The sequence below is a fragment of the Panicum virgatum genome, chromosome 4N, assembly GCF_016808335.1.
Source record: "Panicum virgatum strain AP13 chromosome 4N, P.virgatum_v5, whole genome shotgun sequence".
NCBI classification, from domain to species: Eukaryota; Viridiplantae; Streptophyta; class Magnoliopsida; order Poales; family Poaceae; genus Panicum; species Panicum virgatum.
The window spans coordinates 43,524,414-43,549,925 of NC_053148.1; the positions used below are offsets into that span (position 1 = coordinate 43,524,414).

The window sequence follows — 25,512 nt, forward strand, 5'->3', positions numbered from 1 at the left end:
GTAATGCTCAGTGGCGGAGGACGCCAAAAAATCTAGGTGTGGCAGTGTCAGTCGCGCGGCTCCACCAATGCCAGTTTAACCAAGGCTCTTCCATGCCAAAGTTCAGATAAGAACAGACATTAACCTCTCGAAACTGAAACTACTGGTCTAAGTCTAACATTTTTTAATAGATCAAATTGACCACCCGAGTTGTTCTATGTCCGTTGTCCTCACCTCACTAATCACTAATCAGCATCCACATGCTGTTGCACAAAAGTATTTCTACTTTAGCATTCTCTCTACCTTCTCAGATAAAATAGTAAGCTCTGAACTTTGTATATGACAGCCGTAATAACACCATTAGCACTGAGCACTGGCTCGAAAGTAATAACAAAACTGAAACCCTATGACAATTGACAGCAAAGAAACATTAACAAGGCAATCCATGCACTGTGTGCGCCATCCACACAAATAAACGACTATGCAAATTTAGAGGGATGGGATCCACAATTTCACAGCTCACGCAAAATTAGGGAGGAAGCGAGGAGCGGGGCGTACAGGTTGGCGGAAGGTCCGTCGTTGCAGCAGAGGAGCGTGGAGAGGGAGGCAGCGATGTCGGCGCGGGAAGCAGCCGCGGCGACTTGCCGCCTGCGGCCTGTGCCTGCTGCCCTGCTCCACTGAGGCCCACTGCTCGGTGCGCGCGGGGGCGCCGAGCGCTGGGGGCGCAAGGCGGCTGCGGGCTGCGGCCCTGCGCGGCTGCGGCTGTGCGCCTCAGCGCGACATCGCCTGTGCCTGCTCGGGGGCCTGACCGCTTGGGGGTGCAAGGCGGAGGCGGCTGCGACCTGGCCTGGAAGGAGCCACGTCCGGCGAGCGGGGCCGAGCGCTGGGGCCGCCGGCCGCTGGCAGCTGGGGGCGCAAGCGGCTACCGGTGGGATTGCGGGACTCGGGAGCACGGCCGGCGGGCGGCGGCTAGGGTTCGGTTTCGGGGACTCGGGTCGGGAGCACGCACGGGCGCCTGCTTCTTGCGTTGCTGGGCTGCTGGGCTGAAATTTTTTTTGCGTTTTAGGTATGGCGGGCGCCACAGTAAGCCATAACAGGCCCTCCGCCCCTGGTAATGCTACAGTAAATAATCTCTAATGATGGATTAATTAGGCTCATTAGATTCGTCTTGTAGTTTACAGACGAGATCTGTAATTAGTTTTATGATTAGTCTACATTTAATACTTCAAATATTGAAAATTCTCTTCCAAAAACACAAAAATACAAAATACAAAGTGAACTAAACACACCATAATTAACACGCCGCGCACCCGTCACGGGCGTTTAGTTGGGTCTTGGCCTCTTAGGTGTCGCGCGCGCGGCCAGCATGCTACGAAATTGTTCGTCTGGAGTCTGGACGAGTATACAACAACAACAAAATGAAAAAGAAAGATGGAGAGATCCTTCCACGAGTTCATCTGGCTTCAAGCGAGCCGATTCAAAAGTTGTTGAGTTAATTCCCTGTGTGCCATCACAAAATTAGACCAATCCCTTACGTGCCATTGAAAATATAGTCATCCCTTCAATGCCATTGTTTCTAATTTTTCATCCCCTCTGTGCCATTCCGTCAGCTTCAGCCGTTAGTTGTGCCTGACGCTGCTCCTCCTCTTCTGCGGCGCGCCCCTGCCGAAGGCCCACCAGTCCACGCCGTTGCCGTGGCCGCTCCCGCTCACGAGCTCCGGCGCGAGGTACTCGTGCGTGCCCACGCAGTCCTTGGAGCTCGCCGTCGCCCCGAAGCAGGACGTTCTCCGGCTTGAGGCCGCTCCTCCTCGCCGCCGCCGGCCACGGGCCGCTCCTCCTCGCCGCTGGCCACGACCTCCGCGCGCTGCTCCTGCACGCCACCCCGCGGTCGTGCTCGTGCGCCCGTGCCTGCTGTGGCGGCCGCGCGACGCCTCGTCCCCCGACGCCGCTGGATCCGCCGCCGACCCGTGGGGAGGAGGGACGAGGCGCCACCGGAGCCCCGCTTGGCCACTCAAGCGCCGCCGGCCGGGGAGCTGACGGGGCGGCAATGCTGGAAGGAGGCGACAGGAAAGTGGAGGAGGCGCGCCCCCGTGCGCCGGCCCCGCCGCGGCCTCCGCCCGCCCGGCCGCGCGACAGGTCCTCCTCCCGCGGCGGCGGACCGGCGAGCTCCAGGCGGCGGCGGACCGCAGCGTCGGGGAGGAGGACGGAGGCTCGGGCCCCAGCTCGACGGAGAGCCGCCTCCGCCGCCGAAAGCCCGCCACGCCACGCGCAGCATTGCCGTGACTCGCCGGGGCACCGCCCGCTCGCCGCTCCACCGCCCGCTCGCCTGCTGCCGGGAGGGAGCAGGCCGCCGTCCAGCAGGCCGCGCCGGGGAGAGCCGCCGCCCAGCAGGCCGCGCCGAGCAGAGCCGCCTCGCGCTCCGCCGCGCTTGGCCCGGCCGGTCCCTGCTCGCTGGCCCGCACGAGGAGCTGCGGCAAGCCGGGCCGCGGAGGGAGGCAGCGCGTGCGTGGGGCGGGCACGGCGAGCTAGCGAGCCGGCGGCGCGGCGAGCGGGCGGTGGCGCGGAGGGCGCAGCGGCACGGCGAGCGGGCGGTGGCGCGGAGGCTCACGTCCGGGCCCTCGTGCACCTGCGCGACGACGACGGGGAGGCCTGCGGGCGGCGGCGGCCATGGCAGCGGCAGGCGGAGCGCGGCTGCAGGCGGCGGAGTCGAGCGGGGCCTCCCTCTCCGCGCCGGGCCCCCTGCTCCCTCCCTCCCCTGCGCGCGGCGGTCGGGGCTTGGCACGGCGGCGTCCGGTGGCCTGGGTGACGGCGAGCCGCACCGCCCCATCTCTCCTGGCGCGCGGAGGCCGGCCGCGGCGAGGCCCTGTTCTACCGCGCGCTGTCGCCGCGGCCGGGGCGCAGCTCGCCCGCGCGATCCCCTCCCTGCTCCCTTCGTCCGGCGCCGGCGCGAGGAGGGAAGTCCATGAAGAGGAGACGGCGGCGAGATGGAGACGGCAGCAAACGACCCAACTAACGACGTTAGTAACGGAATGACACACAAGGGATGAAAAATTAAAACTAGTGGCATAGAAGGGATGAGCTATTTTTCAATGGCACATAAGGGATGAGTTATATTTCTCGGTGGCATAGAAGGAATTTACTCAAAGTTGTTCTGGTGCGCGGTCAAATGCGTGCTGAATTCTTTTTCTTTTTTTTTGCGGGAAAAATGCGTGCTGAATTCTAGAAGCTTTTTCCCCCTTTTTGTCGCTTCTTGTTGGCCTTGACATGGCTAAACTTCTACGGAGGTCCCCATCAGACATCAGCCTTCAGCTTCTGCGAAATTGTCAGACATAAGTCAAAAGCAGAACAACCGTGGCAGAGGAGAGCGGAACGAAGAAGACCTACGGAGGGAATTGTCAGAAGTCAGCATCAGTCTGAAGCCTTCTTCTTCTTGTGCATGTTTTTGCGCTTACATTTGCTTGCAAGGGTAATAACGGGAGACCCGATTGGTAAACGCTAATGCAAGAATAGAACGAGGGCATTTCAACATTTTTTTAGAGAGAGAGCATTTCAACTTTTCGTCTCCTATCTTGACGCTTTACATTTGCAGGCAGAATTCAAAGAGAGAACGCCAACTGGTGAACAGGCGAAGTACGAAAAGCGTGGCTACAAATGTCCGTTTCCATTTTAGCTCACGTTTGAAGCATCATTTTGAGTATCGCGCACGTTCCGGTTCCGGCATTCCGGTTGACTTTCGTCGCGAGCCGAGGGGTGTCGCCGGTGGCCCGGTGCCATCCCGCTCGGCTGGGTTCTGGGCTGACTTCCTCCATGGCCACCAACGTTTCCCATGTCATCCGCAGGGACAGGGTCAACTTCAACGCCTCGTCCTCCCTGCAAGCTCATGCCTCCCGGCCCTTGGAAATTACCGCCGGTAATAAATGTACCCTCTTCCGACCGGCTTGGCGTGTGCAGGTCAACAAATGAACCCGGTGTCCGGTGTTTGACCTCCGAAAGGTCTGGCGGTGCCTGCCTGGCGCTGACAGCCGCAAGGCAACTGGCCGGTGACCGGCGACCGAACGTCCAGCTACCTATCTGGCGGTACAGGTCGGAGCAGGACTTTTTCGGAGTCAAACACCGGGGTCCCTTTTCCCCGGCGTGCAGGTCAAACCGATAGAGCACCGGCCGGAGGACGATCTGGCAGTCAACGTGCGCGCTCCGACGCCGACGTGGCCGGTCTCCTCCTCCTCGCCTCCCCCTGCGGGTGGGGACAGGGGCGCGTCGTGGCCACGTGGGGTTCGTTCGGGCCGACCGCCGACCGGTGTTGCGGGTCCAAGAGCGCTCGTCGTGGAAAGGCGGGCGCCGCCGCTTTGGCAGCCGCACCCACTCGACCGACGGGCCGCAACGGGACGGGGCGGGACGCCGGGGGTCGGTCCGATTGGGCCGTGCGCACCACGCGCACTGACGCACGATTGCTGCCGTGGAGCGGCGGCGCTCGCTTTGACGTCGGCCCTGACGTGCGCCGCGGTGCCCATCCAGCCGCCGGCGGCCTTCGAGCTTGCCGCCGTCTTTGGTCCTCCGTCCGCCGCGCACGATCGTGCCTGTGTGTTGGTCGTCCGCCCGTTCTTCGCCGTTTCTTTGATCCAGCAGGATTCCCCTTTCTGTTTTTTTTCTGGGACTCATTTTCTTTTCAACACCCTCGCTTTCCTTTGCTTTTGACACGATTTTTTTTTGCAATCAACGACCGCAAGCCATTTTTTAACCCGAGAACGGGCCCGTTGTTATTTTTTTGAGGGAAAAGCCACCTTTTATTGAATGTTTATGGATACAGAAGCACAAATGCCTACAGGCGGCGAAAGAAACCATACTTGTCTACCTAACTCACAATAAATAGATGCGTTACAAGCTCTGCCTTCATGAACAAACTCCGACGAGACAAAAGATCCCGCTCTGGCCTTGATCTCCGGGACGACATGCCCGTAGATGCCTTTGTCGTCGTCACCTCTGATGCTCTTCACAACGCTGATGTTGTCACTAGCAATCCTGACCTTCCTGAATGTGAGGTCGCTGGCAAGGGCAAGCCCCTCTCTGCAAGCGATCGCTTCCATCGATTCTGGGTCAGTAATCCCTTGAATGACAAGAACTGAAGCTCCCTGGAAAGCTCCCGAGAACGGGCCTGTTGTTGGGCGGGTGTTGGCAATCATTTGAGCGACGGAGCCCGAGAACGGCCCAACACTGGTCCAGCCAGATTTGTGAGGCCCACGAGAACAGAGGCCTCCAACAATACCGACAAACCTATTCCCTAACTAAACACTGGCCCATTGAACGCGGCCTATCACACAGAGCGAGAAGCCCATCAAGTATACGACGGTCAGCAGCCCAGAACAACGTCAAGTCCAAACCACCCCCCTCTCCCCATTCCTTGTCCTCGGGCCTCGCCGTCCTCCTGCCCGGCGTCCCCCCCGGTCCCGTCGCTCGCCGGATCCGAGCCTTAAACCCTAGAGCCTGCAGGCTGGGCTCCCCCCGCGGCGGCAATGGAGGACGAGCAGATGGACAAGAAGGTGCAGGAGTACCTGCAGCGCAAGGGCCTGCGCGTCGCCGAGCTCCCGCCACCCGGGGACCGCGCCCGCCTCCCTGCCTCCGTGCACCCCAACGTCGCGCTCGCCAGGTAGTTTTCAACGCTTTCCCCAGAAATCGTGGCGTGCTGCCTCCGTCGCGGTCGTTCCTCCGCCGGCGCCAAGTGCCATGTATTCTGTTGTTATTTCGCCATGGATGATTTGTTTTTTCATGGTATTTCCCCCTCACGCCTCTAGGATTTGTTTCTTGGAGACAAAGCAGTAAGAAATGGGCTATGCTTAGGAGTTGGGATTATGTTTTTTGTTGGGAGGAAACCGGCACGGGGAGCAACCTACCTTTATTTTTATATATTATTATTTAAAAGGATGAATATGTACAATGAGGCTCACAAGGGGTTTATTATGTTTTTATAGAGGGGAGAACTGATAAGAGGCAGCATTTTTCTTATTCAAACCTGCACCCAAAAATTCTGGCGACCTCCAGTTGATAAAGGCTGCAGTCTGCTTTCTGCTGGGAAATAAATTATATGCTCGAAAGATACAAGCAGTATTCAGCTTGTATGATCCTTCTTTGAATTTGTATCCTGTAAGGATCAAGCGTTGTCGTGCGTGTTAAGGGTATAAGAGTAAATGTGTCAAGGGTAGTTTAGTCTTTTCCTATTGTCTAGGGTTTGGGTGCTCATGTACTATATAAACCCCATTTGGGGCTATCCAATACATTGATTTGTTTAGCCTCTATCTCATTTGTAACATGGTATCACAGCCACGGTTGAAATCCCCGATCCGGTAGTCCCCCGTCGATCTCCGCTGCGCCGTCCCTGGGAGGGTCAATCCTCCAAGGGGCGGCAACTCCTCCGTCCACACCCCCCCCCCCCAAACCCATTTTTTTTAGGTAGTGTCGCAACAGCAACAGCAGTTCTGGCGCCTCTGTCCAGCCTGTCGCCGCTCGCCTCCTCCGCCGGCATCGTCTCCGCCGTCCGTCCACTTGTGCCACCTCGATCCGGCGCTGTCTGGCCCCGTCTCCGCCCGTCTGTGCCGGATCTGCCCGTCGCAAATCCGGCTGTCCACGCCTCTTCCGCCTGTCGTCTTCGTCCTCGCGGTCGGCGCCCGTCGCTGCCGCCGTCCACTCGGCCTGTCGCGGATCCGGCTGCTGGAGGCAGCCGCCTGTCCGCGCTGTCTGCGTCCGGCGTGCGCTGTCCGCACGCCCGTCGCACCTCCCTCCGCCGTCGGCTGTCCACCCGTCGTCACGTCTTCTTCCGCAGCAGCAGCACGTCTTCCCATGGATCCGTCCGCTCCCCCTGCTCTGCATCGTCCGTCCGCCCGCGTGCTGATGAGTAAGTCTTAGCTTAAGGCACTCTCCAAAGCTAGCAGCATTGTATAAGCTGCACATATAATCCTGTGATGTCACCCATGACCTATATTAGTATATGAGGTCAGCAGTGACATGTAGTTTCCTTAACTAGCAAGTAGATCTGCTGTACACAGCAGCAGTAGCAGTAGTCAACTTAGATTTTACCACTTCAGGCAAGTAGTAAGTCTACCGACTTGTACCAGTATAAATATGGCTCTTTGGGATAGCAATGAAGTAAGCATTCTACTTCTATACTATCATTTGGTATCAGAGCAAAAAAAATTCTGAGAGACCTGTGCTTCTTGCCGTGTTGCTTTCTTCCCTGTCTTGCTGCTAAGAGAGTGAGGCGCCATGACTTCAGCTCTAGGCGATGTCCGGTTCCGCACCTATCGCCGCCGTTCCCCTTCTCCACCACACCGGCGTGGCAGAACGCAGAGACAGACCAGAGAGGTGGTTGTCCAGCGCATCGTGAAGGAAGCCAGCAGCACCCCTTACCCGCAGCTCACTCGCACAAACTATGAGGACTGGAGCCTCCTGATGCGGGTGAAGCTGGAAGCCAGGGGACTATGGGACGCAATAGAGCATGGCGATGCTGACCGGCAGGAAGACCGGATGGCTGTAGATGCCATCCTCTCTGCTGTGCCGGCGGAGATGATTCGGCCGCTGGCCAGCAAGCGCACATCGAAGGAAGCTTGGGAGGCGATCAAGTCAATCCATGTTGGCTCTGACCGTGCAAGGAAGATGACCTTGCAGCGCCTCCGCCGTGACTGGGAGCTGCTCTCCTTCCGCGATGGCAAGCAGGTTGACGACTTCGCCCTACGCCTCTCCGAGATGATGAGCTCGCTCTCCATTTATGGTGAGCAAGTCTCGGAGCAGAACGCCATCGAGAAGCTGCTTCGAGTGGTTCCAGACAAGTATGCGCAGATAGCCCTGTCTATCATTACGCTACTTGACACCGACACACTCACCATTGAGGAGGTGACCGGGCGCTTGAAGATGGTGGATGAGCGCCCTGCAGCAACCTCTTCCTCGGTGGAACAACCTCAAGCGGGAGGCAAGCTGTACCTCACTGAGGAGCAGTGGGAGGCACACTGGAAGGAACGCAACTCCGGCGAGGGGTCTTCTGCTGGAGGCTGCAGGACCACCCACACCGCCCATCACCGACCGCCACGCAAGCAAAAGAAGCAAGGTGGCTCAGGAGGATACAGGGCGCCCCGCCGCGATTCCTCTCGCGATCCACCTCGCGATCAGAGGCAGTTCTATCGGTGCCTCAACTGCGGCAAATACGGCCATTGGGCCAAGGATTGCCGCAAGCCTCGCAGGGAACGGGCCAATCTTGCCGAAGAGGAAGACGATGGCCCAGCGCTGGTCATGGCGGAGGTCTGCGCACCGCTGGAACAGAGCACTTTGCTCTGCTATTCCAAAACAGAGGAGGTGGACGCTGCTTCACCAAAACAGAGCACCCCTGCTCTGTTCAAAATCCATCTGGAGGAACCACGCGCCCAACTCCACCTCAACTCTGATGGCAATCGAGCACGCAGATCAGTTCTGCGACACTTGCGTCCTCACCAAGTAGAAGCGGACGCCATTCCCTACTCAGACGAAGTTCCGCGCTGAGCACGCCCTCGACTTGGTTCATGGCGACATCTGTGGCCCTATCACGCCTGCAACCCCCGGCGGCAAGAAGTATTTCTTGCTGCTGGTCGACGATTATAGCCGTTTCATGTGGCTGCTTCTACTAGAAGCGAAGAGCGATGCACCAGCAGCCATAAAAAGGTTCCAGGCTGCAGCAGAACTTGAAAGTGGGAGGAAATTGTAGATCCTACGCACTGACTATGGTGGGGAGTTCACCTCCCTCGAGTTTGGTGACTACTGCGCGGCGAAGGGGGTGCAGCGCCATCACTCGGCACCATACTCGCCGCTGCAGAATGGCATTGTGGAGCGGCACAATCAGACCGTCATGGCAACGGCGCGCAGCCTGCTCAAGCAACACAGCATGCCCGCCAAGTTTTGGGGAGAAGCCGTGTCAACAGCCGTGTTCCTCCTGAACCGGGCGCCAACCAAGGCGCTCAATGGCATAACACCATATGAGGCCTGGTATGGCAAGAAGCCGGCCGTAAGCTTTCTCCGCACCTTCGGGTGCTTGGCGTTCATGAAGAAGACGCGGCCTCATCAGTCCAAGCTGGAAGATCGCAGCACTGGTGTTGTCTTCATCGGCTACGAAGTTGGAACCAAGGCATACAGGGTGTTTGACCCTGTGTCCCAGCGCGTCCACATCACGAGAGACGTGGTGTTCGACGAGAAGAGGGGCTGGGACTGGAGCAAGGTGGAAGAATCAGCAGATGGCGAGTGGCGGACCCAGGAGTTCACTGTCGAGTCAACCACCATGCTGTATAATGCTCCAGCACCTGCTGCTCCAACACCAATAGTAGCAGCATCACCGACTCCAACTGATGGGGGTGCAGAGCAAACAGCTCATACACCACCACCAGCGCCATCTGCAGCACCTACTGCAGAACAAGCTCCGGTGGAATTCGCCACACCACTACCTGATGTTGAAGACCAGCTTGATGCAGAGCACAGCGACACGCCTGTGCGCTTCCGCCGCCTGGACAATGTCCTCGGCGATGACGCACCACTGCTCGGCATGGCGGAGCGTGAACTGGCTGAAGGTGAGCTGCACATGGTTTCATCACTGGAACCTGCATCCTTTGCTGAAGCAAAGAAGAAGTTGGAGTGGCAGCAAGCAATGAATGAAGAAATCAGGGCAGTCGAGGAGAACAAGACATGGCGGCTTGTTGAACTCCCACCAGGACATCGGCCAATTGGGCTCCGGTGGGTTTACAAGGTGAAGAAGGACGCTGCTGGCAACATTGTTCGCCACAAGGCCCGGCTCATCGCCATGGGATATGTGCAGCACGCCGGCATTGACTTCGATGAAGTGTTTGCGCCGGTAGCCTGACTTGAGTCTGTTCGGCTCTTGGTCGCTACAGCTGCACACGCTGGCTGGTCACTCCACCACCTCGACATCAAGTCGGCTTTCCTCAATGGCGAGCTCTGAGAAGAGGTCTATGTCGAGCAGCCACCGGGCTTCACCATCAAAGGCAAGGAACACCTTGTCTATCGGCTGGACAAGGCCTTGTATGGCCTACACCAAGCACCACGCGCATGGAATATCAAACTTGATGCCAGCCTGCTGGAACTCGGTTTCAAGCAGTGTGCCACTGAACATGGCATATACACACGTGGCTGCAGAGATCAAAGGCTCCTAATTGGGGTCTGTGTGGATGATCTCATCATTACCGGCAGCAATCCAAAGGAGATTGAAAGATTTAAGGCAGAGATGAAGGCAAAATTCAAGATGAGTGACTTGGGACTGCTCTCCTTCTACCTTGGCATTGAAGTGAAACAGGAGAAAGACAAGATCACCCTATCTCAGTCTGCCTATGCTGCCAAGATCCTCACTACTGGTGGAATGCAAGGCTGCAATCCCTGCATAGTGCCCATAGAGCCACGGTTCAAGCTGAGCAAGGTTAGCTCAGCACCTGCAGCAGATGCAACCTTGTATAGAAGCATTGTGGGGAGCCTGCGCTACCTCACACACACTCGACCTGACATCAGCTTTGCTGTGGGCTATGTCAGTCGCTTCATGGAAGCCCCAACAGCAGAGCACCTTGCTGCTGTAAAGCGCATTCTGCGCTACCTAGCAGGAACTCTGTCCTATGGATTCCAGTACAAGAAGGAAGAAGAAAAGAAGAACATGAAGCTGGTCGGCTACACTGATAGTGATATGGCTGGTGACATTGACACTCGCAAGAGCACGAGTGGCTGCATCTTCTTCCTCGGCAGCTGTCCTATCAGCTGGTACTCGCTGAAACAGCGAGTTGTGGCACTCTCCTCATGTGAGGCAGAGTACACTGCAGCCACATCTGCTGCCTGCCAAGGCATTTGGCTGTCAAGGCTGCTCGGGGAGCTCCAAGATGAAGAACCTGCTCCCTTTGAGCTAAGGATGGACAACAAAGCAGCAATCAAGCTGTGCAAGAATCCTGTCTTCCATGAGCACAGCAAACACATCGACACAAGATACCACTTCATCAGGGACTGTGTTGATCAAGGGAAGACAAGGGTGAGCTACATCAACACTAAAGATCAGCTAGCTGACATCCTAACCAAGGCATTGGGAAGGATCCAATTTGAAGAGCTGCGCAGCAAAATTGGCATGATCAAGATTGCAAAACTAGAAGAAGCCAAGACTTAGGGGGTGATTGATGAGTAAGTCTTAGCTTAAGGCACTTTCCAAAGCTAGCAGCATTGTATAAGCTGCACATATAATCCTGTGATGTCACCCATGACCTATATTAGTATATGAGGTCAGCAGTGACATGTAGTTTCCTTAACTAGCAAGTATATCTGCTGTACACAGCAGAAGTAGCAGTAGTCAACTTAGATTTTACCACTTCAGGCAAGTAGTAAGTCTACCGACTTGTACCAGTATAAATATGCCTCTTTGGGCTAGCAATGAAGTAAGCATTCTGCTTCTATACTATCACGTGCGAGCTTCGGCCGAGCTGTTGGCCCTCGATCTGCTGCAGCCATGAGCCTCTTCCCAGCGGTGATATTTTCCCTCTCTGCTCATCTCTTCTCTTCCAATCAGTCACATCCTTTGCTATAGCTTCATGCTGCTTATTTGGGAGAGAATAGAGGAAGGGATTATCTGTCATCTTTGCTACTGCTTTCCCATGAGCCATTTTCTTTTTTGGGTTTGCCATGATTTGTGGCAACCCATCTTCGTCGTCGTGGTTGATGCATCTTTGCCATTTGGCCTTTTCGTGGCCTTCTTGCTACATTTCATCACCAAGTGGCCTTCTTAGTCATCAACACGATAGTACCACAGCATGCCGTCTTGCAGATGTGGTTTATCTCTATTCTCATTTGGCTCGATTTGGCACATCACTAATCTCATCGGGTTCAAAATCTCCAAAACAGCTGTCTTGTGGAGGAGACCATTTGCTACATCGACAAGTTCAAGAGTTGCACGCTTTGATGTCATCTTTGATTTTAGACTTTGGATGTATCATTTTCTTTTTTTTGTTGAGTCTAGTGCTTAGTATCAACTCTACAAATGCAACGACATTGCATCCATGTTGCATTTGAGAGGGGGTGTTAAGGGTATAAGAGTAAATGAGTCAAGGGTAGTTTAGTCTTTTCCTATTGTCTAGGGTTTGGGTGCTCATGTACTATATAAACCCCATTTGGGGCTATCCAATACATCGATCTGTTTAGCCTCTATCTCATTTGTAACAGTGCGTGCATATGCTTCTGTGTTCTTTCAACATTGAGTTAATCAGAGGTTACGCATGCCTAAATGGTTGCCAAGGATTAACTGTTAACCTCACTGCTCATATTGAAAGATGAAATGATAATTCGGCCAAAATTCCAGAACTATGTAAAAGTAAGGAAGATGTTTTATTGAATTTACTTTTTGTTTGATAATGCCCCTTATGCATAGGGTTAGAACAGTGAATCGTTCTCCCTCTTGTTTGAGCGAAATCAGATTCTGAATGTATGTACCAGTTGTGTCATGCTAATATATGGTATTAATTGCTTTATTTTACTATGTTATGGATCACAGTATGCCTGGCGGTTTTCTAAGCTTTCCCCCAAATGGTCATGCTTATTTTGCGCCACCATGGCCACCACAACCACTTCCTGTTCCAATGGCTCAACATGCTGCGTTTGGTTCAAAAAGTAAACCTGCCATCAACATTGATGATGGCGATGATGTTAGGACTGAGAAGCGCCTGTCATGGAAACCAGATGAAGACTTGAGATTGGTAAGTAAAATCATTAAATTGCCCTTCACCAAGAATTGAGCTGTCTCTGACCTTTTAAGCTAAATTGTAGGTGCGCGCTTGGTTAAACTGTTCCAGTGACCCTCTCAGCAGTAATGGCAAGAAAAATGAGCAATACTGGGGAGATGTACTTGCATTCTACAATAGCACCACATCTACAAAACGGAAAAGGAAAGTGAAGCATCTTAAAGATCGATTTCAAAAGATTAAGAGATGGGTTGGGTTTTTCTGCTGGTCATTGAAGAAGGCTGCATCAATTGAAGAAAACAGTCAATCGGATGACCAATTGATGGAAAAGGCTCTGCAATTTTATTTGGACGACTATAAAGAAGGCCCATTCGTAGTTCTGCATTGCTGGAAGGCTCTCCGTGACGAACCCAAGTGGCATGCAGTCTTGGAGGACCTTGAGAAATCAAACAAAAGGAAACTGGGTGATGAGGGAGAGGTAGGGAACAGCACACCCACATCTGAAGATACCAGAGAAAAGGAACATCCAACAGTGGAGAAAGAAGCTAAGAAACAATGCAATGGCAAAGGCAAGGTCAAGGCTATTGACAAGGGTTTGGATGAAGATATAAAGAGGTGCATTGATATTCATGCTGCAACTAAAAAACGCCATGAAGAATTCATAAAGGTCCAGCTGCGGGTTTCTGACGCAAAGGTTGAGGCGGCGAGGCTCAAGAGGGAGGCTGCTATGCTGAAAACATACACGTCTTTTATGGGCATGGATACTAGGGAGATGACTGATGAGCTGAAATCTGAGCATGCAATAGGCTTGAAGCTTCTGCGAGAGAAATTGTTTGGCAACAATAATTGAGGTACTTGCCCAATTTGCACTCCCCATCTGATCTGATAGGTATTTAGGTAGTGTGGGGTCTGGTAGCCTTTTTCTTAGTAGCCTAATCATTCCTGTTCGCTATCTGATATCTGTTTGTGACCATGATGCATCGCAAGTAATCGTGCAGTGTAAATGCAATCCAAATAATAAGCATGCAGTGCCAGAACACAATTAGTCCCAAGCATTCACGCTTTATATGTCATAATTTAGTTCATCTTCCAGCACAGTTGTAGAGCCATGACCCATGAGGCTATTGGCGGAATCGTGCAAGCTCATGTTATTCTTGGTAACATGATAGTTATAGATGAGGGAGATACAGCTTAGTATTCTATAAACTTTGGATGCAGATTGTTCTTCCACGTGAAGTGTATTAAGGCAATAACACTTACACATGCTTACATACCAAGTGATAGGGACTTAGTTTAGCATATTTTGCAATAGGACGAACAGTTAGTACTTGATCATGATCTTTTCATGTGAAACTCTTTCATCTGTTTGGTTGGACATTTATGTCATAATTTAGATACCTTTCTATTGAGCAAATCATATTTATATATGGTGAATTCTAATTTCTATCCTGAGCTGCTAGATTCATGCTTACTGATAGTAAAGTTGTCTTCCATCTGTGAAGCATTTTGATTAGAATCAGAATTCGGGGATCACCTGTGAGGCGGTCTTTGTGAATTTTTTTTTTGGAAAGTTTATTGTAGTGAGCTTACTGTTTGTGTATATTGTAAATGAAATTTATTTCAATGAGATTTGTTGTCTGTGCAGGTATGGAAACAGCTTCTGGGGAGGTGTTGCATGGGCATGGTTTTCATGGTTGTCTCTGGAAATGCATGTGCAAGCTGTTTTTTCTGTTTAAATGTGTTCTAACCCTGGAACACGTTCTGTCCTGTGTACAAGATGTAAAGGTGCTAACATGGTAGTGGACTAGTGGTACTCGTTTTAGAGGACATGCCGACATGGTAGTGATACTACTAGCGGTGGTTGATTTGGGTGCCTCTTCTGAAGCTGATGCCTCTTTGTGGCTCTGTGTTTTTTTTTTTGAACTCTGTGGCTCTGTGTTGGGGCTCAATGTGAGAAAGTTCTAACCTTGTCCAGTACCATTGGTGGGTCGACAAGCTCATCCCGAACGGCCCATAGCAACACGAGCTCCGAATCATTTACGATCTTCTGTACACACGACACCTAAATCCTCCTCCAACAGCGTTCGTTCTCCAGTTCGTGTTCTTGTGGAGATGGTGGTCGGCAAGAAATAAAGTGAATGATGGTGGGAAGTTGCAATACGCTGCTGAAATTCAGGGTTCAATAATTTTTCTTGCTTCAATTTAAAAAAACTGGAGGTTTTAATGGGAGGAAAATCCAGGCCCCTGCCAATCAATTGTGGAGTCCCCCACCTGAAAACTTCTACAAGATCATTAGATCAATACTGATGGTGCATATGATCAAAATAAAGAACTGGAGGCTGGGGTTTTGTAGCGAGGAACAGTAAAGGCGAGGTGCTGCTGATCGGGGCTGGTAAGATTTCTCGAGCAACTTCGGCTATACAAACTGAATTAGTTGTGGCGCTCAAGGCTATTTAGCAGGCTGCGCAACTTGGAATGACTCGTATCATTTTGGAGACACATGCTTTTGTCCTGGCATCAGCTCTACGCTCCATAGATATAGATAGAAGTGCGGATGGATGCTTAGTGTGTCGGATTCAAGAACTTATGCGAATGGATTTCTCATGTTGTTCTTTGTCGCTTTGTAATAGATCTGTAATAAGGTAGCTGACCTTTTAGCAACCTATGGAGCTAGCATGTTGACTTCTGATTCTGAGATGTATATGAGTCTGGTCCCTGAATTTATACAAAAAAAATCGTATCTGACGATTTGCCAGGGTGTGATGTTTAATACATCTGCTTCTTTTCTTTCCAGAAAAAAAAACAGTGTTCGTTCCCATCTAAAAGAAACCAACGCATCTAGCAGGGACGGCCCAGGCCGGGGCCCAACAACTCGACGCGACCGCCCCATTGGGCCATCCCGGCAGTGCGCCGCCGTGTCCGCTCGTCGCGCCGTCGTACCGCTCGCTGTCAGGTCCGCTCGCTACGAGCCTACGACCTCGGTCGCCTCACTAGCCGGGCGACCTCGCCGCCACAGTGCAGCCGCTCTTCACCCTCAGTCGCCCTCTACCAGTCGCGCGCTTGGGAGATCCGGGCCCCTAAACCCTAGAGCTCGCCGGTGCTCGATTCGCTGCGCACCCCACCCCACCCAGGTGGCAGCGGCAATGGAGGACGAGGAGATGGAGAAGAAGGTCCAGCAGTACCTGCAACGCAAGGGGTTCCGGGCTTCCGGCTCACCGAGCTGACGCTGCAGGAGGAGCGCAATCGCCTCTCCACCTCAGCCATTTCCGATGTTGCGCTTGAAAGGTAGGTTCGCCTCTAGCTAGGCTGTGGGTCCTATCCTATGACGTCTCCGCCTGTGCGGTAGCTTCCGGTACGATGGAAGCTAGTGGACTTGTGTAATTTGTTCGGATGAATTCGAAATGGTGCATTTTTTCCTGGGTGCCCGGAGTTTATGATTTGACTAGTTTGCTTGCTTGGATGTGAACTTTCATCTAGTTTTCTCGTCCCTTGAAAATAATTAGCTGAGAGAGTCTAGGAGGAATCGGCACTCACATTATGGAGTTAAGGGGTGTCAAAATTGTTTTTTTTTTCTCGAATATGCAGAAGAGCTGCATATCATTACATTAATAGAAGGAGAGTTTTGGCCAAAATAGCCATACACCACACTCACTCACACAACACACACAAACTGACACAGACACTTACACACGCTCCAAAAAACAACGAGACCAACCAAGCTCACAACCAACAGCTAGTTGGGAAGCCTAGTAGCGACCATGGCACTAAGATTTTTAGCACCTGCAAGCATCCAAAATTCAGCTTCCTCCAGTGCAAGGAGAAGAGCTCTATTAATTCTAGGAGCAGCCCCATTGAACACCACATCATTCCTAGTCTTCCAAATACACCATGTTCCAAGCACAACCAAGGTGATGAACCCTTCTGTAAACTTGTGTGCAATCGGTCTCTACTCTGCTGCCACCAATCATAGAAGTCCACATTGACAGCTTGTGGGGTGAGTTCTTGCAGACCAAAACCAGAAAACCACTCATTCCAAAACTGGCGGGCAAACACACAAGCTGAGAGGAGATGATTGATCGTCTCATCCTCCTGCTCACAGAGGGGGCAGTGCTCCGGGTGAGGTAGTCCCATGCGAGCAAGTTTATCCGCCGTCCAGCAGCGATTGTGGGCAACTAGCCATAAGAAAAACTTGCACTTCCTTGGCGCCCATGATCCCCAGATCAGTTTGCAAAGCTGAAAGCAAACTGACCCATTGAAAAAGGCCTCATATGCTGATTTAGTAGAGAACTGCCCTGAAGCCTCAAAACGCCATTTGTGAGTGTCTTCCACATCAGTTTGTAATACCACCTCCTGAACTAGTGCCCAAATATCAAGATATTCAGATAAAACCGCCACTGAATAGTGGCCTTGGATGTCCTCCAGCCACTTGTCGTTTGTCAAAGCTTCCTGTACAGTTCGTTTGTGGACTCTCCTCCTTGGAACATAAGCAAATAAATTGGGAGCCAACATCTCAATGGAACATCCATCCAGCCACTTGTCTGTCCAGAACTTTGTGTTTGCTCCATTGCCAACTTCTGAAAGTACAGCAGTAGCAAACAGAGACTTGGCGCAGTTGTGCACTGGAATTAGGAAGGCGCTCCATGGCCTCTCCGGCTCAATTTTGCCAAGCCACAACCAACGCACTCTGAGAGCCCAACCAAATCGCTACAGGTCTAAAATGCCCAGTCCTCCAAGCTCTTTGGGCCTAGCGACTTTAGGCCAAGCTATTAAACAATGCCCTCCATTAGCCTCCTTCCTGCCCCGCCATAGAAAATTCCGACGAATCTTGTCAATGGCCTTTAAGCACCAAGGAGGCAGGTCCAAAGCAGAGGCCACATAGATTAGCATTGCCGTGAGAACATGTTGAACCAATATAGCTCTTCCTGCCCGATTTAACAGGTCAGCTTTCCATCCTGGGAGCTTATCCGCAACTCTGTCAATAATTGGTTGGAGCTGAGACCGGGTCAATTTCTTGATAGAAAGAGGAAGGCCAAGGTATTTGCACGGAAAGTTCTGGATCTCACGAGGGAGGTGAGCTTGTACTACCAATAGATCATCTCCAGAGCACTGAATGGGCAAGACACTGCTCTTCTGTATGTTTGTTTTAAGACCAGTAGCCGACCCAAATAGCCGCAATATGTCCTCAACCATGTGCAAGTCAGTAGCAACCGGTCGGAGAAAAAGAACCACATCGTCAGCATACAAAGAAACCCGATGGTGTATATTTCTTGCTGCCAACGGTTGCAGTAATCCTTCATCATTAGTCTTCTTCACAATACTGTTGAAAACATCCATGACTAGAATAAATAACATGGGTGATAAAGGATCACCTTGCCTCAGTCCACGCCGGTGAAATAGTCTCCCCAGGAATTCCATTCAGAAGGACACGAGTAGAAGAAGAGGCCAGTAACCCACTAATAAAGTTTTTTACACACACACGCACACAAACTGACACAGACACTTACACACACGCCAGTTTTTTATGGTATCTGTCCATAGATATTTTTCTAATCCATTAATATACGCAGATTCTTGAAGGGCTTATATTTTCTCTTATGATATTACCATATACCATCTTTTGTCTGCTTATGTTCTTCAATTACTTACAGGTCTGACAATGATCCGGCAAGATACCATGATGGATATAGTAAACTAAGAACATGGGCATATAGTTCTCTTGATCAATACAAGGTACATCACTAGTAAATGTGATTGCTTTTGATACCTTGTATCCAAGTTGATTCGTTTCTGTTAGCCTCAAGCAACACATTCACTACTCCAGCACCCCTCATCACCACCGGTTCGTAAGGAGTATCACCAACGGTTCGGGAGGCGTTGGATTTATATCGTTGGTGATAGCGGGGCCATCACCGCCGGTTCCAGAACCGTTGGTGATGTGCACACATCACCGCCGGTTCGTATCTGGAACCGTTGGTGATGGAGACATCAACACCGCCGGTTGAATACACGAACCGGCGGTGAAGACCTTTTTCCCATCAAAAAAATATTTTCATATAATAATATTGCATCATTTGTACAATAGATATGTTTAAGATATTATTACAACCCCTGTATCAGATCCCATAAAACATTTTATTTCATCAATAGCACTAATTGATACTATTCCATAATAAATTGCTGCAAATTATCAAGACAGATGAATTCATCTACCTCGAAGGGATTACAATCTTGAACCCTGTCAGGGGTCAGAATCTTTGCCACAACTTCTGCATAGGGTATGTCACCATTGACAATTTCACGAATACCAGGAAGAAACGGTTCACCATTGACAATTTTTGTCAAGTTCCTTATCATCAAAACTAAGAAATGCCATCTAAATTAATTAAGAAAAAAAATTTACATCTCGATCATCACAATTAATAAATATCCTATAAACTAATTAAGAAAGACCCCTTACATCCCAATCATCGCAATTATGACAACAATCTAACCATAAAGAGCTAGTTCTTACCTTGAATCAAATATGTGAAGTCCAGTCCTCAAAATTTAATGAGCCTCCATGATGACTTCATGAAGAGTGTTCATGAGAATTTATCCTAAAGTGAAGAAAAAGAGACTCTCCTTGATCAATTCATCACAAAATGAATGACTAATCCTACGATAAAGGCTATGAATCAAATGGATTGCTAGCTACAAACCTATCACAAGTTGGTTCACTCAAACAACAAAAAAAGAAGCTCCAATGATGAGAAATGATCCAAAAATGGAGAAAAAAACCCTCCTTGATCAATTCATCACGAAATGCATCATTAATCCCAAGAAAATGGGTACAAAGCCAATGAATTGATGGCTACTAACCTTAGAATAAGTTGGTGGAGCCAATACATCAAAAATGGTGAGGTTTCATGAGAATTTCGGCAAAATCCGGCAGCAACAATGGAGGAGAGAGGTGTGGCCGTCGGGTTGGAGAAGAAAGGTGGTAGGAGGAAGGAGGGGTTGGGGTTTTGTACTGTACAGGCTTATCACCGCCGGTTTGTAACACGAACCGTTGGTGATGCTTATTATCACCGCCGGTTCGTGTTACAAACCGGCGGTGATATGCCCGCAGGACATCACCAACGGTTCGTAACAAGAACCGGCGGTGATAATCAGCATCACCGCCGGTTCCAACGGCCACTACGGCCACCCACTCGGGACCCGGCGGTGATACCTCATCACCGCCGGTTCATGTTAAACCGGCGGTGATAGCCCGTTGGCAATGGCCAATTCTGTAGTAGTGATTACACGTCTGGCCTCCTTTTATGATAAAAAAATCCGTTCATTTAAGCGTGGTTTTGCACCTGACTACTTATGCGATTCTAATTTGTCAAAAGGGTATTTGCTTGCGGTGCACAAACCATTTATGATCATAATTTGATTTCTTTTTCTTAAGGTGCACCTTTCTGTTCTTAAATCTGGCAATATAATTCATGTTTCTTAATTCTGATCTCTTTGCGTAGCACGAATTACTTCGCGTCCTTTACCCAGTTTTTATCCATTGCTTCATGGATCTAGTGGCAGAGGGACATATGCAGGAAGGTATTTCTCGTTCTTGCATACTTTCATAGAACTGTTTTTGTTTTTCACCTTAGTTTATTCAGAGCATTTTTTTCTTTTTTTGTCCTGCAGCACGGTCATTTTTCCATACATTTCGGGAAGATCATGAAGTGATGCACAAAAGGGATCTTCAGAAGCTGGAGGGTGTCCTCTCTCCTTCACATTTGGAGGTTATTTAGCTTTCCATTACATTGTGTAATTACCATTTGAATGAATAATTATTTATTATAATCGATTGTACCCTCTTAAGATTCCAGGACTGCGCATTTACTTTGTGCATGTCATAATTTTCAGGAAATGGAACTGGCCCGATCGTTAAGGCATAATAAATTTAAAATTAAGTTGTGTGAGGTAACACCATTACTGTTTCCTTCTCATTTGTAACATATACATATGAATTATGCTTGTTAATTCACCCATGCTTTTTTACTTAAATTGGTCACTTTATGGCGATACAATATTTCACATCATAATATAAATTAGGTTAATGCTTTATCATGACTTAGTTTTTCAAGTTCACACCTGTTAGAATTGTATATGTGTGTGTGCGTGATAGGGCCCAGGTGTGCTGTGCGCCAGGGCCAGGGCCGGCTCATGTGCCGAACCCAGCTGATTAGGTCGGGCAGGACATCCCCTGCCTATAAATGTAACCCTTGTGTTAAATCCTAATCAAGCAATTATTCCACGCAATCCTCTTTACTTTCATGGTATCACGAGTCTGAGATCCCCACGATCCCGCTTCCGCACCCTAGCGCGCGCCCCCTACGCCGCTAGACCCGCCGCACCTCCTGCGGTGCCGCCCATTACGCACCGATCTACGGATCGTCGCTGCCGAAGGCCGGACTCTTTGCCTCCGAGTCCGCCGCCGCGGATGTCGCCGCCAAGGCCCAGGCGGACGCCGCCGCTGCCAAGGCTGCTGCGGACGCCGCCGCGTCGAAGGCCAACGCGCTCGCTGCTCGTCAGGCCGCGCAGGAGGCCGCCGCGGCCGCCCACCCGCGCGAAGCCCTAGATCGCGCCACGCGAGAGCGCCAAGCCGCTGCCACCGCCCTGGACGACAAGGACGACGCCCACTCCATCGCCACGGATGCTTCCCTTCCCGACGGCGAGGGTGATCTGAACGACGCTCTGCTTCTTCATGAGGCCGCCGCCGTCCTCAACCTGCACGCCCAGGGGGTCGCCGTGCAGAGCATCCAGAGTCGTCCCCGTCGTCCTCGACACCAGCTCCGGCAACTACTCCAGATGGAGGGAGCAGTTCCTCCTCACCCTGGGGAAGTACTAGCTGCAGTGAAGCATCCCCTCATAAGAGAAGACTTAAATGTGATACAAACATCAGTCCCAGGAGGCTGATGACACATTTATTACATCAGATGGTTCATCGCCGTACAACTCTACGCGGTAATGGGCAGAGAAGCGCACCTATCGCGAGGATTATAACCCACACACACACACAACGATATTAATTATAAAAAGACGGTCATCAGAGTCTTGCGCCATGCGGTATATCCTGCGGGTGACCCTAATCCACAGGCAAGACTGGGTGCAGGACGGTACCCTACTCGACGTCGTCGGGAACGAAGTCTGGGTCTTCCTCTGTAAAAATAAAGGATGGGGTGAGTACAAACGTACTCAGCAAGTCCAACCACACCCACGGAGGGGGTATAAACAATATATAATGCACAGGGTAAAACAAGGATAAGGCTACGGTTTAATTTGCGGGAAAAAACAATATCTTATTCATGGGTTCATTTGAAAGAAAGGATTTTCAAAGCGAGCTTTTCTTTGTACCGACTAACACATAATGTTGGCCTACACAGGACCCAAATCTTAGGCTGCTACCGGACTCCTCATCCGCCGTATCACACGGCACAACTGCCGGACACATTTCCGAAACAACTCACGCCAACCCATCCCAAAGTAAATACTAGTTATGTGAACACACCATAACTCGCCCAGTACCGTGGGCACGGCTATTCGAATAGGTTTTAACTCTGCAGAGGTGTGCAACTTTACCCACAAGCGGGGTACCGCAACTCGATCACCTTAGTGTCGGTGCAGATCCCAACAAAGCCATTACTCACCTTAGCTAGCCCTGACTAGCCATCACAGGATGCACCAAGGGGGTCATTGACCTATAACAGAGGTTGTAACCGGGGCATAAGTCACACAGAGCTAATCCCTTCTCCTTGATCACCCGTTGCTCTCAGCTCTCCTGATGGCTATCAGACTAACTAGTGGGGTTTATGCTAAGCCGTTGCCCATTCAACGGTCGAGTGGTTTGCACGATAGTGGAGTTAGGTGAGATGACACACCAACTCGGTCCTTAGTGGTGACAAGATGGATATCTCCCTTCCTTGCTCTGCCACACAGGCACGAGCACACCAATCGGCAAATCACACAGAATTGCCATCCATCCCGTCTAAACTCATCTTTCGAAATTCCACATTTCTCCCTTCCCACATAAGCACACATTTTCTTTATAAAATAAGTTGTATTGTGTATAAGGTCCTAAGCGTTCTAGCAGCGATTAACGTCCAAACAAAACACATTCAGACATTAATCTAGGTGGTCAAGGAATGGTTATAACAAATCAAGGGGTGGCTATCCAACCATGTTTTCAGCAGACAAAATATATGCAATTTTATAAAACAGGCCAATAGGTTGTGTTTATAAAAACTAGGACAAAACATGCATCAAAGGGCGGGATTTAACTTGCCGTCTTCGAAGCCTTTCGGGAAGTCCTGCTCGAGGTACTGTCCTTCGGGTTCGGGGTCGCGGAACTGGTCCTCGTTCGCTTGCTCGCAGAGCTGTTCGTCGGCGGGCTCTCCTTCGTTCACACCGTGATCTACGTCGTATACAAACAAGCACACAATCAAGAAAAAGAAATAAAAGCTTTATCGTTGAGCTCGAATCGGAAATAATTAAGATATGGAGAAAGGAGTAATATTTTAGGGCGGTTTCCTAATGGCCTGGCCAAAACTATGTTATGAGAGGCGTGGTAGAGTTTTAGGTCGATCCGAGGTTGTTTGGCATGAAATGATAGGTTAACGGGGTGTTTAGGGTCTAAACAAGGGCCCAGGGACTCATTTGTAATTAGTGAAAGGACTTGATTAGAATTTCGGGGAAGGTTTGGGTTATTCTGGAAAAGGATAGGGTTTTATTTATAAATAAGTTTATATAGTGGAGGATTTGGTTGTAAATATAATAAAGGATAGGGCTTTATCTGCAAAAGGCCAAAGGGTGGAAGGATTCTTAATTGAATAGAATAGAGAGGAAGGTTTATTTTGCAAATAGTCTAGAGAGTGGGGGACACTTTAAGAAATATTGCAAAGGGCAGGGGGTTCTGGGCACATTTGCCCTCCTTCCTCCCCCCTCTCGCGACCAAAATAGGGGAGGGGTCAGAGGCGTCGGCGGCGGCCGATTCCGGCAGCCCGGGGCGATGGCGGCGGCCGGGAGGAGAGGGGAAAGGAAGAGGAGGAGGTGGTGGCTTGATTCCCGGCCTCACCTAGGGCCGGGGCGGCATGAGGAGGCGGGACGACGGGAGCGGGCGGCGGCGGCCTCTGGAGCTCGGTGTGGCGACGCTGAAGAGCTAGGAAGGGAAGCTTGGCTAGGCGAGCGCAGATGTGGAGGCAGCAGGGTGCTCCTCGGCCCCTTTAATAGGCGGCCGAGGCGGTGGAGATGGGGGTGCGGCGGTGGCGACCCAGCGGGCGATGCGGAGCGCCTTCAGTGGCGATGGGGCCGGTCGCGGTGCTGTGGAGGCGATGGCACGTAGCGGCTGCGAGGACGGGCATGCAGAGGGCGGTGGCATGGGCGTCGAGGACGTCGTCGAGCACGTGGAGCGGGCCGGCGTCAAGCGGAGCGACGCGAGCGGTGAGGCGGGGCGAGCAGTGCACGTGCGTGCGTGGCCGGCGGCGAGGGCGGCACAGGGAGGTGGCAGCGGCGGGTCTTGGGGCACGTGGAACACGTGCACGTGGGCGATGCGCAGGAAGACGGGGCGTGCAGCGCGTACGCGGGCAGGCGGGCATCGCGGCGTGTGTGCGCGTGGGCGACGGTGAGCTGTGCAGCGCTGTGCGGCCGCGACGAGCGGCGTGGTGGGTGCACGTGGGAGCAAGGGCGGCGTGCGTGGGCGAGGTCGGGAGCAGTGGCGAGCGGGACCGGGACGGCCGGCGTCGAGCCGCGAATGGCGGGTTACACGGCGGGCGACGCGCGTCGCGTGGCGCATGCGCGGGGTGCGCGCGTTGGCAGCAGCGGGCGGCGCGGCGGTGTTGGCGGCCGCGTGGATGCGTGCGGCGCGCGGCGGGAGCAGGCGTGCGCGTGGGCAGGGCAGGGGAGGCGGGCCGGCTTGCGTGGGTGAGGAAGGAAGGAGGGAGAGGAGGAAGGGAGGAGGAGGAGGAAAGAAGAAAATGGAGAAAGGAAAATGGAAAAATGGGAAAGGAAAAGAAAAAGAAAAAAGAAAAGGAGAGAGAGAGGGAAAGAGAGAGATTCGCGGCGAACCTTTCGGCGGCGACCACGACGCCGGTCGGGCACGCGGCGGTCGCTGGCGCGTGCCGCGGCTTTGGCGGGAAGCGGCGTGCGCGGAACGAGGGGAACAGAGGGATGGAATGGAGACTGGATTCGGGTGTCGGGACAGGGGAAAAGATCTCAGGAGTTAGGGTTCATGTTTTAGGAGGATTTGTGCTCAATGACGGAAATAATTTTAAAAGAATATTTTAGCGAGTGATTTATTCTTGATAGATTTTTGGGATGTCACAAACCTACCCCACTTAAAAGGAATCTCGTCCTCGAGATTCGGCTGGGTCCTAAATAGGTGGGGAAACTCCTTCTTCAGAGCGTCTTCGCGTTCCCACGTAGCTTCTTCTATCCCGTGTCTGCTCCACTGAAGTCTGCAAATCCGTACATCGGAGTTTCTTGTCCTCCTAGTGACTGTGTCCAGGATCTTAACCGGTATTTCCTGGTATTGCAGGTCTGGCTGCAGATCTATTGCTTCTATTGGCACGTGTTCTGCCTCGGGTATTCTCAAACACCTTCTTAATTGCGAGACATGAAACACTGGGTGTATGTCCGACATTCCTTCTGGTAGCTCCAGTCGGTACGCTACGGCTCCGACTTTCCTCAGAACTCGGTACGGTCCAATGTACCGAGGGGCCAACTTTCCTTGTATCTGAAATCTTCGAGTTCCTCGGATGGGTGAAACCTTGAGATACACGAAATCTCCTGG

At 51.7% G+C, this 25,512-nt stretch overlaps 2 protein-coding genes across 3 annotated transcripts; both read left to right on the forward strand.

Annotated features, from left to right (window-relative positions):
* The first annotated feature begins 5,401 nt into the window (after positions 1–5,401).
* On the forward strand, positions 5,402–14,678 carry LOC120671362. Of its 2 annotated transcripts, none has more exons than XM_039951657.1 (4): positions 5,402–5,623; positions 12,515–12,716; positions 12,787–13,590; positions 14,347–14,678. In XM_039951657.1, exons 1-3 carry the CDS (start codon positions 5,490–5,492, stop codon positions 13,549–13,551), a joined length of 1,101 nt encoding a protein of 366 aa, XP_039807591.1. In that variant the 5' UTR covers positions 5,402–5,489; the 3' UTR covers positions 13,552–13,590; positions 14,347–14,678. The 2 variants fall into 2 exon arrangements, with proteins under 2 accessions (XP_039807591.1, XP_039807590.1); XM_039951656.1 differs by having other exon boundaries at positions 5,403–5,623; positions 12,787–13,552.
* A 1,166-nt stretch (positions 14,679–15,844) lies between these two features.
* LOC120669434 (tol-Pal system protein TolA-like) lies at positions 15,845–22,125 on the forward strand. The gene is made up of 4 exons (XM_039949190.1): positions 15,845–15,897; positions 18,350–18,431; positions 21,135–21,492; positions 22,112–22,125. The coding sequence occupies exons 1-4, from the start codon at positions 15,845–15,847 to the stop codon at positions 22,123–22,125; spliced, it is 507 nt and encodes a 168-aa protein (XP_039805124.1).
* Positions 22,126–25,512: the final 3,387 nt, after the last annotated feature.

What these genes read in the sequence shown, in the direction of transcription:
- LOC120671362 (XM_039951657.1), top strand. Translation starts at nt 5,490, where the DNA reads ATGGAGGACGAGCAGATGGACAAGAAGGTGCAGGAGTACCTGCAGCGC. An exon ending in CCCAACGTCGCGCTCGCCAG is followed by an intron (nt 5,624 to 12,514) that starts GTAGTTTTCAAC and finishes TATGGATCACAG; the next exon opens with TATGCCTGGCGGTTTTCTAA. An exon ending in CAGATGAAGACTTGAGATTG is followed by an intron (nt 12,717 to 12,786) that starts GTAAGTAAAATC and finishes GCTAAATTGTAG; the next exon opens with GTGCGCGCTTGGTTAAACTG.
- LOC120669434 (XM_039949190.1), top strand. Translation starts at nt 15,845, where the DNA reads ATGGAGGACGAGGAGATGGAGAAGAAGGTCCAGCAGTACCTGCAACGC. An exon ending in CAGTACCTGCAACGCAAGGG is followed by an intron (nt 15,898 to 18,349) that starts GTTCCGGGCTTC and finishes AATTACTTACAG; the next exon opens with GTCTGACAATGATCCGGCAA. An exon ending in GTTCTCTTGATCAATACAAG is followed by an intron (nt 18,432 to 21,134) that starts GTACATCACTAG and finishes TCGCTGCCGAAG; the next exon opens with GCCGGACTCTTTGCCTCCGA.